Source organism: Solanum tuberosum, unplaced genomic scaffold, assembly GCF_000226075.1.
Source record: "Solanum tuberosum cultivar DM 1-3 516 R44 unplaced genomic scaffold, SolTub_3.0 scf00515, whole genome shotgun sequence".
NCBI classification, from domain to species: domain Eukaryota; kingdom Viridiplantae; phylum Streptophyta; class Magnoliopsida; order Solanales; family Solanaceae; genus Solanum; species Solanum tuberosum.
The window spans coordinates 31,099-46,485 of NW_006239462.1; the positions used below are offsets into that span (position 1 = coordinate 31,099).

Sequence of the window (15,387 nt, forward strand, 5' to 3'; positions counted from 1 at the left end):
GATCATCTTCTTCCTCCTGAGCCTGTCTTAAATCACTTCAGCCATCGTCATCGATTGCACCTTCGATTGAGTGAAGGAATCAGATGCAGTGTTTGCATATCATCATATTTGCGTAGCTTTTGTTGGCCCTTTACTCTGTTATAAGTTCTTACACCTTAATCAAATTGCTCTCATTTTACTTTCAATTTTCTATAGTTGGAAAATAGCAATATGCGGAAACATTTCAGAAACATACTGTTTACATGAATTATAGATAACAACCACATGGCTAATAGTCTATATCCCAACATCTACGTCTCTTAATTTCAAAAGGTGAAAACAATCGCATCTTCATTTGTTTTTTTTCCCCTTAAATATATGGTTTGTTTCCATTTCTATTTCTTGGCAATTCTACAAGAAAAGTAGAAGTTACATAACGGTATAATCTTGAAACAAATAAATCATACAAACTACAATCAGACATTTAGGAAATAATTGAAGAAAAACATACAACTTCACCTTACACTAGGAAAGGCAACCTAAAAGACCAAACAAACAGAGAAATTAAATAAGTATAGAGTTTGGTAAAACATAAATATATAGCCTCCATAATATGCTTATGTACTTATGCTCGGACTTTTTGATGCTGCATTTTCCACCTGATCGCGACTCTGGTTCGTTTTCTTTTCTCCCTCCAAAGTCTTCCTTAGCAGACGAAGCTCTTTTATGTAGTAATGAAGTCTATCTATGACCAAAGCAAGAAACAATGTGAACCCTGCATTTGTAACACCAGAAAAAAAAAAGACATTATTTTACATCATATACCAAAAATAGTCTGTTATATGAATCATCACGATCTAAATTAGTCAAGATTATATTCACCCAAGAGCGAGGCTTCTAAGAGATGATTAGCCAACAAAACTTGATCAGTTGGATTAACAGTGCCAGAATCAGTTGCGCGGTTCTGCATTAGAGTGACGTTGAACAAGATGGAGACTAAAACAACGAATAACGTTCCTCCAGCACTCTTTACTATGACAGGTCCCCTTCCTTGCTTCGATTTATCCAATGCCATCAAAACCGGTTTCCTTAAAGGGGTTCGGAATATGAGGGTCAATATCACGACCACTTCAAGAAATACAAGCGCAAATAATGGTTGAATCATCATTGTCGTTGTTTGGATATTCAAAAAAACACAACTTTTGTTATTGTTGTTACGTTGTTAATCGTTTATGATTTATTAGTAAGGTAAAAGGAAATTATTTAACTCAAGTTCTCATCAAAGCGTGTTAGTAACAAGATGCTTAGGGACTAAGAAGCAGCAAAGAACAAGGGAAAATGCTTATTTACTTGTGGTTTGGTTTAGGAATGTGTGTGGTTGCACGTAAATGGAGGCTTCTTTTATTCAACCTATGAACTCGTCAAAGGGAAGCCATTTGTGATATTAAGCCAATTTTTAATAACATGTCTATATATATTTTTTCATACTTATTATTTATAGTGTAGTATCATTAAAAAACTTATTTACTAATATCAAGATGTGAGTATCTTGTACTAAATGTTACATTGTGTGTATATCCATCCTTTTTGGATTATAGATAAAAAGGTAATATGCATCTGTAGATTATTCTTTCTTACTATACGTGGTTCCACCTCCAACTTTCATTTCACACATAGTTGGCAATAAATGTCCTATGTAGCAGCCTTTGATGCTATATATCAAGACCATGTGGATTCTACAAAAAAATTATCATATCATGACCAACTCTTTATTTGACTTACCCCTTAAATACTTAGATAGGCTCGTGGAACCGAGGTAGAGAAAGACTCGCGATTTGAATCAAATGAAGTGCATCAAGGATAAACAAAAGTAAAGTGCATGGTGGAAAAGACTGCCATTAAGTAAATTAAAGCTGACAAGCGTATTTCCACAAACTCTTAAACGAAGAACTGAAGAGGACATAAAAATTGTGTTGGGAGAATTTTGGCACTCTGAAAGACTTCAGAACTTTGGGTACTGTAGGTGTTTTAGGATTGAGGAGGTTAGACATGTTATTAGTAGGATGAGCATAGGGAGAGTGACTGGACCCGATGAGATTCTGGTGGAATTTTGGAAGAGCACAGACAAGGTATAGAGTAGTTGACTGAGTTGTTTAATGCTATTTTAAGAAGGCAAAAATATTTGATGAATAGAGCTGCCCCATTGTACAAGAACAAGGGTGATATAAAAACGGTAATGATTACAAGAATATCAAATTGCTAAGCCATACATACTATAAAGATTTGGGAGAGAGTGGTGGATATGATGATGAGGAAAGATGTGTCCATTTATGAGAATTCATTTGGATTCATGCATGGAAAATCGACTACTGAAGTCATCCATTTTATCTGGAGACTAACGGAGAAATGTAGGAAAGAAAGACGGACCTACATATGATGTTCATTAATCTTAAAAAGACATATGAAAAAGTCTTGAGGATTGTCCTCTAGAGGTGTTTGGAGGCTAAAGCTGTCCCGATGGTTTATATTTGGGCGACAAAAGACATGTATGATGGAGTCAAGATTCCGAATAGGACAGTGAGAGGATACTTTGAGCACTTTCCAGTTGAGATGAGGCTACATCAGGGATTGGTTCTTATACCTTTTCTATTTGCCTTGAGGATGGATGAGTTGACGCGGTCTATTCAGGAGGAGGTTCCATGGTGTAAATTATTTGTGGATGACATAAAACTGATTGAGGAGAAACGAGACAAAGTTAATGCTAGGTTGGAAGTTTGAAGACAAACTTTAGAGTCCAAAGGGTTTAGGTTGAGCAGGACAAAAAAATATTTTGAGTGCAAATTTAGCGTTGCGTTGGATGAAGCGGGAGTGGAAGTAAGACATGCCACACAACTATCGCCAAGAGAGAAAGTTTTACGTATCTTGGTTCTGTAATTCAAGATAGTGAGGATATCAATGATGATTCCACAAATCACATTGGGGCGGCCTAGATGAATTGAAGGCTTGCCTTTGGAGTCTTATGTGATAAGAAGGTACCGCCCAAGCTTAAACGTAAGTTCTACAGAGTGGTGGTTAAACCGTCCTTGTTATATATAGTAGAGTGTTGGCCAGTCAAGAACTCCCATGTTCAGAAGATTTATGTTCTGGAGATGAGGATGTTGAGATGGATGTATGAGCATACTAGGAGCGACAAGATTAGGAATGAGGTTATTCAGGAGAAAGTGGGAGTGAAATTCTGTGGCGGACAAGATGAAGGAAGCAATACAGAGATTATTTGGACATGTGAAGAGAAGGGCCGTTGATGCCCCAGTAAAGAGGTGTCAATGGTTGATTGTAGGGGGTACACATAGGGGTAGAGGTAGGCCAAAAAGTATCAAGGAGAGGTTATTAGACAAGACATGAAGAAACTTCATATCACCGAGGAAATAACTCTAGATAGGAAGAAGTGAAGATCGCATATTATATAGAAAGTTAGTAGGGGTAGAGTGTTTCCTTGCTTTGCGAAAGGTTAGTCTTGTTAGTGTCTATTGTAGTACTAGTCATACCATTGTAGTTTTTGTCATATGGTGTTATTGTTTCGTTCAAGTATACTTTACAATGCTTTTCTTATTAACTGATACACTTTTTTCGTTGTTTTCTTCTTCTTTTACTTGAATTTGATGCACTTGAGTCGATAGTCTTTCTGAAACAACCTCTCTACGTCCACGAGGTAGTGATCAGGTCTGCATACATTCTACCCTTCCCAAACCCTACTTAATGGGATTCCAGTACTGGGTGGTTGTTGTTTGTTGTTGCTATATACTTTTGTACTTATTTCAAAATTTAACAATGATGTAATTAGAGAACTAATACTTTCTTTGTTTTAACATTGAGTTTAAAAAGTAAAGAAGATAGGTTTTCGAATCTTGTAATTTTAAACAAGTCACGTCAAAAATTAGAATTAAAGAATTGTTTCAAAAATAAATAAATATTGTCATTAATTAGAATATATGGAGGGAGTGCCTTTCACAACAATTAATCTCTATCTTTAAACAGAAATATGAATGTAGGGTTATAGTTGAATTTTATGTATTCTAAATCTATATTAGAGAATAATAATCGCTTCCCCATTCATTGAATTATTGGTATCCCAATTCTTTAGGAAATATTTGATGATTTAAGAGACCCCTTTCTTTCTTTCTCAATGTCCTATCTATTTTTTTGCCACTGGTAATATATCTCTCATTAGTCTTCTCCTTTTCCATTTCTCTAAAAATCCATTTTCATTCATGTAATTACCCTTCTTTTGTTTTATTTTAATTATCAATATTTTCGTGCCCAAGAATTTAGGGATCGTTTGGTATGCTGGACATCAACATTAGCCAAATTAGTCAACATTTATCTCTTTCCATGCAGCAACATGATCTTATTTGTAACAAGTGATTTTGGTGGTTGGTTAATAGATAGTTCTGGGATAAAATTTTAGTTTCATTATTAATCGTGTGATAAGTTTTAAATCAAGATTTATGATTTGTACAATAATAATATGGAGATCAGTTATCTCGGAAAAAAACAATAAAAATGACAAAAAATAATAATGTAGGATCCCTCCGCTCCATCGCATCCTTCTTCTGCTAAATAAGGTGAATGATATTTTTATAAACAATGAACTTCTTAAAAATTATGCTGTGCATGTGGTTTTAATACATTAAATCAAACAATCAAATAAGAAAGGTATCCCAAGATAACTAACATAACTAACCCACCATTTCTTTAAACCAAACGACCCCTTTATGTTATATTTTCATTTATCTTTAAATAAATACCCTCCTATCTTATGTGTTTCTTTTTAGGGGTATGAATATTCATTCGTTTTATTTGAACTTGGCAAAATTTGGGATTTCTATCACCTAAAATTTCACTGTTGTTGGTGGCTTATGCCCTCAAATGTTTACATACATACTGTTATGTCTTTTAACATGGTTCTACTGATCTGATTTCAATTTTGTTTTTAAAATGTAGGCATACAAGAGAGTAGTATACCAAATTGTATATATTTTTGCGGTATCTATATATATTATCACAGCTACAATCATGAGTGGCAATATGTCAGGACCTCTTGACCAACCATTCAGACCAAGTATGTCTTCAATCTTCATTTACAATATTTCCTCTTTTGTTGTTGTTGACAAGATATTTCAATTTGCATTATTTCCAAGGCAAGTTAGGTTATTAGACTAATTAGTTTGTGTTAGAGTGGGTTAAAGTTTCACATTGGTTGGCGAATGTATTGACGGTTTCCTTACATGGATTCTGTCAATCTTCTCCTCATGAACTAGCGTTTAGAATTGAGTTAGGTCCATGTGTCATATCTTTACATGATGTCAGGGTCAGGTTCATCCTCGTTTGGACTCGCGGTTTCATGCTTTAGTTAGGCCTGGGTGTGAAGGGGTGTTAAAGTGGAATAAAGTCCCACATTGGTGGGGAAATGGACTGATGGTTTGCTTACATGAACTTGGACAATCCTCCCCTCATGAGCTAGTTTTTCGGATTGAGTTAGACCCATGTGTTATATCTTTACATGATATCATAGCCATGTGTCGTATCTTTAAAGTTTGCATCCATACAACGATTGAATTGTTCTCGTTTTATAGGTCTAGAAAAGATTGACATGGAAAACCATGAGCATGAGAGGAAAACAAGGCTTGGGTCTCTCAAGAAGAAGGCAGTTAATGCCTCTACCAAATTTAGACATTCTTTTACAAAAAAGGGCAGACGGAACAGCAGAGTTATGTCTGTTATTGTTGAGGATGAGCATGATGCAGAGGAAATAAAGGCAGTTGATGCATTCCGACAAGCGCTTATCTTAGACGAATTACTTCCCGGAAAACATGATGATTATCATAAATTGTTAAGGTGATTATACTCATTATGTGTTTTTGATGACAAGTATATCTTATCAAAAGATTTGGATCTTGTCTAACATTTAGTCTTAATGATGAAACAGATTCTTGAAGGCTAGAAAATTCGATATTGATAAATCCAAGCAGATGTGGGCTGATATGATCAAGTGGAGGAGCGAATTTGGTGCAGACACTATCGTGGAGGTAAGCTTTTTAAAAATGTTAGTGTAGAAATCATAATCCAAGAAATTTGAGGGAATGTGTTGTTGTAAATTTCTGTTAGGACTTCGAGTTTAAGGAAAAGGAAGAAGTCCTTAAGTATTATCCACAAGGACATCACGGAGTTGACAAGGAGGGAAGACCGGTTTATATTGAAAGAATTGGTCAAGTAGATTCTGTCAAGCTTTTACAAGTTACAACAATGGATCGCTATCTCAAGTACCACGTGCAGGAGTTCGAGAGGACCCTCAATGACAAGATGCCTGCCTGCTCCATTGCATCAAAAAGGCACATTGATACAAGCACAACTATTCTAGATGTCCAAGGAGTGGTATGTTCGTATTTCGAAAATTATTAAATCGAATGAGAACCTTAGAATGTAACCATGGAAAAACTAAAGGAAGGAATTTATGTTTATTCTATTGTGAGCTTATATTAATCAGTAATTTAAACTATATGATTTATGGTGCAGGGACTGAAGAACTTCAACAAATCAGCAAGGGAGCTCATTCAATGCCTCCAATCTATTGATGGTAACAATTATCCCGAGGTACTTGATTCTTTTTGCGACTAGCTTAAGACATTGTGCTATATCTCTCTTGTCTTGTTTGATGTTCTTATCTTGATGAGTTGTTGAGTTTCTTTGCTTACTTGATTATTTTCTTATATCATCGTTTAGAGCTTGTGCCGCATGTATATCATCAATGCTGGTTCTGGATTCAGGCTCTTATGGAACTCTGTCAAGTCATTCCTAGACCCCAAGACTACGGCAAAGATTCATGTACACGCACATAACGTCTTTCCTTCTATATGCATTGATTCTGTCTCACTCTCATAAGAATAACCAATTCATCGTTCTTTCTTTTAGGTTCTTGGTAACAAATACCAGAGCAAGTTGCTTGAAGTAATCGATGCCAGGTAAATATACGTAGAGTTAAATATTTTCTCTAGTTTCTTTAGCTTCTAGCATAACTCAAAGTTATATGCTTCTAGGACGCGCATGTTTATTGACTAATTAGGCATCTGATACAAGAACCATTCTTGAGTAGTTATATTTATTTAGAATGAATTGTGCATAACAAAGTAGCTTTCTTGCATAGAGCCTAATGCAGTTTATATTCATCGCCTTATACCAGCGAGCTACCAGAATTCTTAGGTGGTACATGCACTTGCGCAGACAAGGGAGGATGCATGCTATCTGACAAAGGCCCGTGGAATGATCCTGAAATAATGAAGGTAGATTTCAACCTCAGAAATTTAACATTAAGGCATATGTTCTGAATGTACACTTCCGGTTTTACATGCCTAAAATGTGTGATTAATTTTATACCAGATGGTTCATAACGGTGAACATAAATGTTCAAATAGAAATTTCATCTCAACAATTGATGAGAAAACAATCTCAGAGGATGCAAATGTTTATGTGGCTCATACTCAACTCTCCCCTCTCCACGAGGAAGTAAGTTACTTCGTTATCCATCACATATAAGCATATGTCCAATTTTCTTAACTTTATATATTCCATGAATGAGGTTAAGGTTCAATAACATCTGCTTGAAAGAAGATGTTTGAGAAAAATAAGAACAAATATATGTTTTTCCCCTATATCTCATCCTTCTCGTGGTTACAAATTATGACCAAAATAAAGTAATTCGAACTTTCTTTGCTAAATTCTGATACTTAATCTTCATACCTTGAAACGGATTGTACTATGGCTTACCCGTTAACCATATTTGTACTTGTCGTATTTTCGTTCTTTTATTATTTATTTACTTGTAGGTTGACATGAACAAAAACTACCATAGAGCATATGATCCTGAAGACTATATGCCTATAGTGGACAAGGCAGTTGATGTAACTTGGAGTAAAGCTAACGGTACCAGTTCTTCTCTAATTATGCAGCAGATGTCACTACAACAAATAAAGGATTCTGTGGCAATTATTTAGCGGCAATAATAAATATGGATATTCATAACCAGATGAATGTCAGTAAAGGCTGTAGCGACTCTGGATGCAATGACATTAACTCAGTTGCCTCTAAAAGGAAAATCCATTGCCACTAAATGTCTCTTTTGTTGTAGTGTGTTCTGCTGACTCAAAATAACCAATTGCGCGTATCTAATGCTTTCATCCTACTGGTTTCTTGTTTTATTAACTTCTATCCATCTTTCATTGCAGGTAGAGATTTCTTCCCAATTCACGATGCTTCTAAGTCACCCGAAGGATTTAGCAACCATCTATTTACCGGAGTTATGACCCTTGTTATGGGTATTGTGACATTAGTCAAGATGACTCGAAACATGCCAAGGAAGCTAGCTGATGCCACCCTGCAGGCTCATGGCTATCAATTAAGTGAACTTACCATATCTTCAAGTGAATACTTCAGCATGATTAAACGCATGGAAGAACTCGAGGAGAAAGTCATTACTCTTACCAACAAACCTGCTTCCTTACCTCCTGAGAAAGAGGAATTACTTAACAACGCCATGAAACGCATCGATACTTTGGAGCAAGATCTTTCAGCTACACATAAGGTATTAGTTAGTATCCTTTCAAATCTAGACAATATATATTAGAGATTTCAGGTTTACGGTATAATATAATCTGCATTTTATTGTTTTACTTGCAGTCTCTTGAGTTAGCTCTGGCACATCAAGCGGAACTTCTAGCATACATCGAGAAGAAGAGGAGGAAGAAGAAGTTCTTAGGGATATTTTGAGTCTATTTTTAATGGAATGTGAGACATCCAAAGATTAAAAATAGGTTCGTCTTGATCGGTGAATCATCTAGAGATCAAGAAGATGCAAATCAGGAAAACTAGAAGTCTTCTCTGCTCTTGTGATTATCTGAAAAAGAAGAAGCTACAGGACAAAATGAACGATGGATCGATCGTTTGGATTCACAATATTTTGGTCGAGCATTGCTGTAAAAAAACATGTCATTGATCACAAATTGTACATGGTTTGAATGGAATGGACTAATAGGGGTCTAGACTATAGAAAAGTTTGGCCCTGGGCTATATAAATTAAAGGATTGAAGTTGCATGTGTAAATATTTCGTACATTATCAATGCAGTCGAACCGTTTATAGAAAATTTCCTACGGTTAGACTTTTTAATAACTTGGTACTCTAAGAAAGAGAGGCGGAGCGAGAACAACGAATTGTGTACCTTTTCGATGCAACAGAAATTGTTGACGTAACTCACCACTAAAATAATTGTCCCATGTTGAACTTTGATTCTCTAGGAAACGAAGTTAATACCCCGCGATCTAAATGTTTTTTCTTATGTGTGTTTAATGAAGAGAATTAGAGAAATCACTTTCTCTGTTGAAGAAGGGGAAGATGCATAGATTTGGTGACTCACCACTACTAGACTTGTTTTGGTACGACGAAATCGACGAATTTAGAGAGCTCTGATATAACTTTGTCATGATTAAAATCGTCGTGAGTGGCACCCACACTAGTTTACCAGGTGGGAGAACCAACAACTAACCCAAACTAAACCCAACACTCCATTTATTTAAACAAGTTCATCATATAAAGTAGTAAAACAACTTCTAAACAACTAAGGATTGAGCCCCATAAACTCAATCATCCATAGCCAAACATTTATGTGAAAAGAAACACTCCTAAGAACTGAAAGTCGTAAGTCTATCTAAAATAAAGGGGATGCAACCTCGAAAGCTTAGAAAACATAATCTAATAGCTTAGAACTCATGGCAGCCTGAAAGAGTAGCTCACCAATGGATTGGAAGTTAAGAGTCCCTTAATTGAGGTCTCAGATCAGACACGGGAAGATGTCATCTACTCAACAAGAAAAGAACTGGTGCAATATCAGTACACAACCCACAATGTACTGATAGGATCACATGACCAGTCGAAGATATGAATGTAAGCAATTTACCACAAAACAATAACAAAAAACAATATATATATATCAACAATTATAAATTCATATAGACTCCTAGTCACATATCATGAAACAACAAATACCTAGATATCGATGCATGTCCCACATGATCACAAATGCAAATGTCTGGTCTTCTCATGAAACCATAAACACATATGTGTGGTCCTCTCATGAAATCCATATCCAATCTCTTAGTGTACCAGTGTGGTACCTGAGTCATCCATAGTTAATGTACTTGGTACTCAAGCTAACCAGAGTTAGTATCATATTAGATGTGGTATCCGAGCCAACCAACAATCACAAAAAATCATACACAATGAACAATACCACTTGAAAAACCACAAGTCACAATAACAGGTCCATTGCATGAGATTATTAACATGATGTCACATATGTCTCCCTATGTATTCCTCTAACATGCATTCCACAAATGATACTTCAAAGAAGTAAACATCCATACATACAAAAATCGGAAATATACAACCATCATCTATCTCGAATCAAGCCTCTTGGAAACTCTAAAGAATCCAAGATTTCCCCTTTCGAAGTGTCTTGACGTTTTCTTAGTCTAAAATAATAAATAAATGTAATAGTCAATCAAAATGGCCTATTAATTACCTCAGATTATAACCAAATCCTAACCCTGGCTAATTCATGATCATCCTCCCCAACTTAGAGCTTTTTCCATCATGAAATTATGTCAAAACCCTCCCCAAGAATAATATCTTGATTCTAAGGCTTAAGGATCAAATTACAAGATTGGGGAGTAACAAACTTACATTTACCGATGAATTTTGTGAAAATTGGGTAGAATCTGCCCTAAATCGTGTAGAAATTAAGAGGTTTTGTGGATGTTTATGCATGAAATCACGTTTTCCTCGCTTAACGCCTTCCGCGATAAAGGAATAGGCGAAAACACTACAACATTAGAAATTTGTGAAAAGTGCCTTTTTCACAACACAACATCTTCCCTTGACGTCTCGACCTATCCCTTTCACGCCAAGATCAATATCGAGAGTTTTACTTAACCGAATTCAATTTCGTAGAGCCCTATGAATTTCTTAATGTCTTGCCTACAAGAATACATCAGCTAAGCCTAGACATTATACCACACTCATATTTAGATGACCTTAGACTGCGTCTAGCCCATATTCCTTCTAAGGCTGGCCTAGCCTAAAAAAATAAATCACTACCCAAAAAACTTTTTGGCCCAAAACGTTCACTATTGGCCTACTTATATAGCAATCGGGAAGGATCGTTAAAATAAGAAGCAATAACTACGTTACATTGATTTTTTAGTGTTCTAGTCCTTTCATCACCTGAACTTACATTTAATTACATTGTTGTTATTAAGTTCCATTCCACTCTACGTTGCATTTAATTGCTTTTTATTGGTTGAGATTCTATCTATTTCCCAATTTGTGTATTTCTTTTTTCTCTTATTGAATCAAGACCTTCTTTATCATTAATGGTTTTTGAAAAAATCAGGTCTACCTTTTATCATTAATGACTTTTGAAAAAAATAAATTGTTACCTTGTTGGGGCATATATATTATATTATCATTTTGATGCTGCATATTTTGTGCAATTATTATTCTAATACTCCTAGAGTTGATGTAATTGTTGTTGATTCGGCATCAGCCACATATGATGTATATTTTCTTTCTTCAATCACTAATCTCATCTAGCATACCTATGTATAAAAATGTTAATAAAGCTATACACATTTTATTGGCGTTAATATTCAGGACGTCATTCGTTTTACTCAATTTTATGAAAATTTATAATTTTTTTGATTGTGCCACATAGAGATTATCGTAATCATACTAATATTGACTCAGTTTAAATTACATTCATACATAACTCTAATTTTTGACTATTATATTTAACTTGAAAACAAGTACAATTCTTTTTTCTTTTTAGAATTTCATAATTTTATGTCCAAACGCCATTGATAGACGTTGTGCAAGTATATTAGGCGTGCTACACATAGATTATGGTAATCCTACTAATATTGACTAAATTTATATTATGTTCATACACAACTATAATTTTCAACTTGAAAACATATACTATTTTTTTCTTTTTATAATAATTTCGCAATTTTATGTCCAAACCCCAACTAATAAAAGTTGTGCAGGTATAATGGGTGGTTGCCCACATACAAATTATCGTAATTCTACTATTATAGACTCAATTTGTATCATGTTTACATAAAACTCTTAACTTTTTACTATCATTTTCAACTTGAAAACAATTTTTTTTTTTCAAAGTTTGCAATTTTTTAGTTCAAACACCACCAATAAAAGTGGTGCGAGTGCACTAAATGTGCCACATAGACAATATTATAATCGGCAAAGGGTCAAATATACCCTTGTATTATAGAAAATAGTTCAAATATATCCATCGTTATACTTTCGATTCAAATATACCCCTACCGTTATACTTTGACACATATATACCCCTAATTTTAACAAAAGGACACATGTCAACTGAGGAATCAAATAACCCACCCCAATTTTAAATACCCAATTCTTTTAAAAACCACCTATTTAACCTATTTCCTTCGCTGACCCGATTTGAACCAATTTCTTCACTGACTCGGTTTGAACCAAACCAATTTTCGTAGTCATCTTCTCTTTTAAAACCTCCACAAAATGGACATTCTTCATAATTGCTTAATACATCTTCCATTGGACTTTCAAGGATTTGATAAGATTAATCATCCGAAACTATGTAATGTTACAATCTCTTTGAATTGCTTAGAACTTTAATATCTCTTTGCCATGAGAGTTGGTGTTGGAATTTTCAAATGTTTCAAATGTAGTAGAAATTAATGCCCCAAGTTGAGATTTTTTAATTTCACCCATGCAGTAAGTTCAATCTCTCTAACAAATGTCCCTCTTCTGGCAAAGACATGTTTGCACTGTGATGACAATTCTTCTATGGAGGAAGACTGTTTTGATTTTGAAAAGTTTTTCAAGTCTTGTACTGTACTCAAGGGACTCCTCTTGCACTTTGGATAATGTTTCGTTACTTTATCAACTGGGACTTCTTTTGGACTAATGCATCATTATTGATTTTGATAGAAGTTTTAATTAAAGAAGATGACTATATATGAAAATGGGTTTGGTTCAAACCGGGTCAACGGAGGGAATGGTTTAAATGGGTGGGTTTTAAAGAATTGAGTATTTAAAATTGGGGGTGGATTATTTGATTCCTAAACTGACATGTGTCTCTCCGTTAAAATTAGGGGTATATATGTGCCAAAGTATAACGGTAGGGGTATATTTGAACCGAAAGTATAACGAAGGATATATTTGTACTATTTCCTATAGTACAGAGGTATATTTGACCCTTTGCCGTATTATAATTCTACTAATATTGACTCAATTTATGTTATATTAAAACACAAGTGTAATTTCGAATATCATTTTCCACTTGAAAATATATTTTAAAAAAATCAAATTTCACAATAATTATTATGTCCAAATGCAACTATAAAAATTGTACACGTGTATTTGGTGTGTCAAATAGAGATTATCATAATCCTACTAATATTGACTCAATATATATAATGTTCATAAATAACTCTAATTTTCATATATCATTTTTTCAACTAAAAAACAAATATTATTATACTTTTTTTTTAAAAAAAAATTCATAATTTTTATGTACAAACACCATCAATAAAAGTTGTGCACGTGTATTGGGATTGACATATAGAGAAAATCATGATCATATTAATATTGACTCAATTTTTATTATTTTCATACACAAACTCTAATTTTTACTATCATTTTCTCGTGTTGTCAAATTTCACATTTTTTACACAACACACTTGTTGATAGAATTGATGCACGTGTATCACAAGTAGAGATTATTATAATCTATTGATATTAACTCATAATAATTTACCAAAAAAAAAAACTCATAATAAACCCTATGCGTTTGTATATGGACAAATAAAAAGAACAAAAAAGTTTGTGTTTTTTTTGGAAAGCTTTACTACTTAAACCAAATTAGCAAACTCATTTTGACTCAACAAAGAGTTTTGCTTGGTCTCACTCTGCTCTTTCCTTTATTTTCAGACGGTACTAATTTTTTCTTCTTCTTTGTTTTCTTTTTAATTTTCAATCCTCCTCATGTGTGTATATATTGGAAATCTTTGTGTTTTGCTTGTTATTTTTTCTGTTTTATGATGGTATCAATCTTTGTGATTTGAAAAAATAGGGTTATGTAAAAAAAAAATTAATGTTAATAACCGATTTGAGTTGTGAAACATGAATGGATCATGGTTGCATCAACACGTCGATTCGATTGACAACATTTATTATTTCTGCTTTGATTGATAAATGTAGATCGTTTTTGATAACACGTGATTTTTCAATAATCGAAGAAAGGAGACCCTTGCCTAGATAGTGTTATATGTATATGTATTTTTTTTTTTTGACATCTTAATATGCTTTGGTCAACTATTTAATTAATTTGTTGTTTTTATTAGTATTATTTTTCTTAACTTAAATTTCTTATTAATACTTTCATATCCTGTCTAGGATTTAGAAGTTGTTGGAAAAGATGGAAGCATACTATGATGAGTGCAAGAAGGACGGCTTGTTGATTAATGGAAAGAAAGTTATTTCTTTCTTTAAAGTAATGATTGTAGAAACTTTCCTACAAGTTCTGGTAAAATGTCTACACTTGTTTTTCCTACTTAGTTTAAACTACTTGTTTAGATGTATATTAGTATAGTTATTAATTGTCTGCTTATTAATGTGAACATTTGAGCATACCCACTAGGTTCAAGATTATTCTTAATTTTAATTTCATTAATTTCTTTTCAGTGTTTTCCTCCAAAGTTTGCTCGCTTAGTTCCACACCTAACTGATCAGGAGATTTATTTGGAGGACTCATGTGGACGACGATGGATGGCAACAATGTGCAACTATAATGGTTCATTTGCTATCCGACAGGGCTGGGCCAAATTTTCAGCTGAGCATGATTTGAAAGTGGGTGAATTTTTGCTTTTCCATTATGTTCCGGATGATCGCCACTTCATTGTTCAAATATTCGGAACAAGTGGTTGTGAAAAGATCAAGTTCAATAGTGACATCGGCAAAGGAAAACCAAATGAAAGGACTTATCAGGAAATAACTACCAAAGAAGAATCTCAATCTGGTAAGCTTTCTGTTCACAACAATTTTTTAGGATTATTTTGTTTTCGTTGTGTTGTATTGTATTGAATATACATATTAGGGCTATAAAGTTGAGGCAATAATGGCTTAGTTAAAGCTTGATTTTTTTGATGTTATGTTGAGCTAGTTCAAATACAATTATAGATCAACAACATGTTTTTGATAATCCCACAAGTAATCCTACTTTGAAATTAGAGAAATT

The 15,387-nt window shown here is 34.0% G+C and overlaps 2 protein-coding genes across 2 annotated transcripts; one reads left to right on the forward strand and one right to left on the reverse strand.

Moving 5' to 3' along the window:
* Nucleotides 1-443: 443 nt before the first annotated feature.
* Nucleotides 444-1,251, reverse strand: LOC102597522 (uncharacterized). The gene is made up of 2 exons (XM_006365226.2): nucleotides 862-1,251; nucleotides 444-754 (listed from the first exon to the last, which is right to left on the reverse strand). The coding sequence occupies exons 1-2, from the start codon at nucleotides 1,145-1,147 to the stop codon at nucleotides 597-599; spliced, it is 444 nt and encodes a 147-aa protein (XP_006365288.1). The 5' UTR covers nucleotides 1,148-1,251; the 3' UTR covers nucleotides 444-596.
* A 3,734-nt stretch (nucleotides 1,252-4,985) lies between these two features.
* LOC102597834 (phosphatidylinositol/phosphatidylcholine transfer protein SFH3-like) lies at nucleotides 4,986-9,157 on the forward strand. Its single transcript, XM_006365227.2, has 12 exons — nucleotides 4,986-5,098; nucleotides 5,613-5,874; nucleotides 5,966-6,065; nucleotides 6,145-6,411; nucleotides 6,553-6,630; nucleotides 6,760-6,861; nucleotides 6,949-6,998; nucleotides 7,217-7,316; nucleotides 7,414-7,539; nucleotides 7,860-7,956; nucleotides 8,259-8,614; nucleotides 8,710-9,157. Exons 1-12 carry the CDS (start codon nucleotides 5,053-5,055, stop codon nucleotides 8,797-8,799), a joined length of 1,674 nt encoding a protein of 557 aa, XP_006365289.1. The 5' UTR covers nucleotides 4,986-5,052; the 3' UTR covers nucleotides 8,800-9,157.
* Nucleotides 9,158-15,387: the final 6,230 nt, after the last annotated feature.

What these genes read in the sequence shown, in the direction of transcription:
- LOC102597834 (XM_006365227.2), top strand. Translation starts at nt 5,053, where the DNA reads ATGAGTGGCAATATGTCAGGACCTCTTGACCAACCATTCAGACCAA. An exon ending in ATGATCCTGAAATAATGAAG is followed by an intron (nt 7,317 to 7,413) that starts GTAGATTTCAAC and finishes ATTTTATACCAG; the next exon opens with ATGGTTCATAACGGTGAACA. An exon ending in ATCTTTCAGCTACACATAAG is followed by an intron (nt 8,615 to 8,709) that starts GTATTAGTTAGT and finishes TTTTACTTGCAG; the next exon opens with TCTCTTGAGTTAGCTCTGGC.
- LOC102597522 (XM_006365226.2), bottom strand. Translation starts at nt 1,147, where the DNA reads ATGATGATTCAACCATTATTTGCGCTTGTATTTCTTGAAGTGGTCGTG. An exon ending in CTTAGAAGCCTCGCTCTTGG is followed by an intron (nt 755 to 861) that starts GTGAATATAATC and finishes TTACAAATGCAG; the next exon opens with GGTTCACATTGTTTCTTGCT.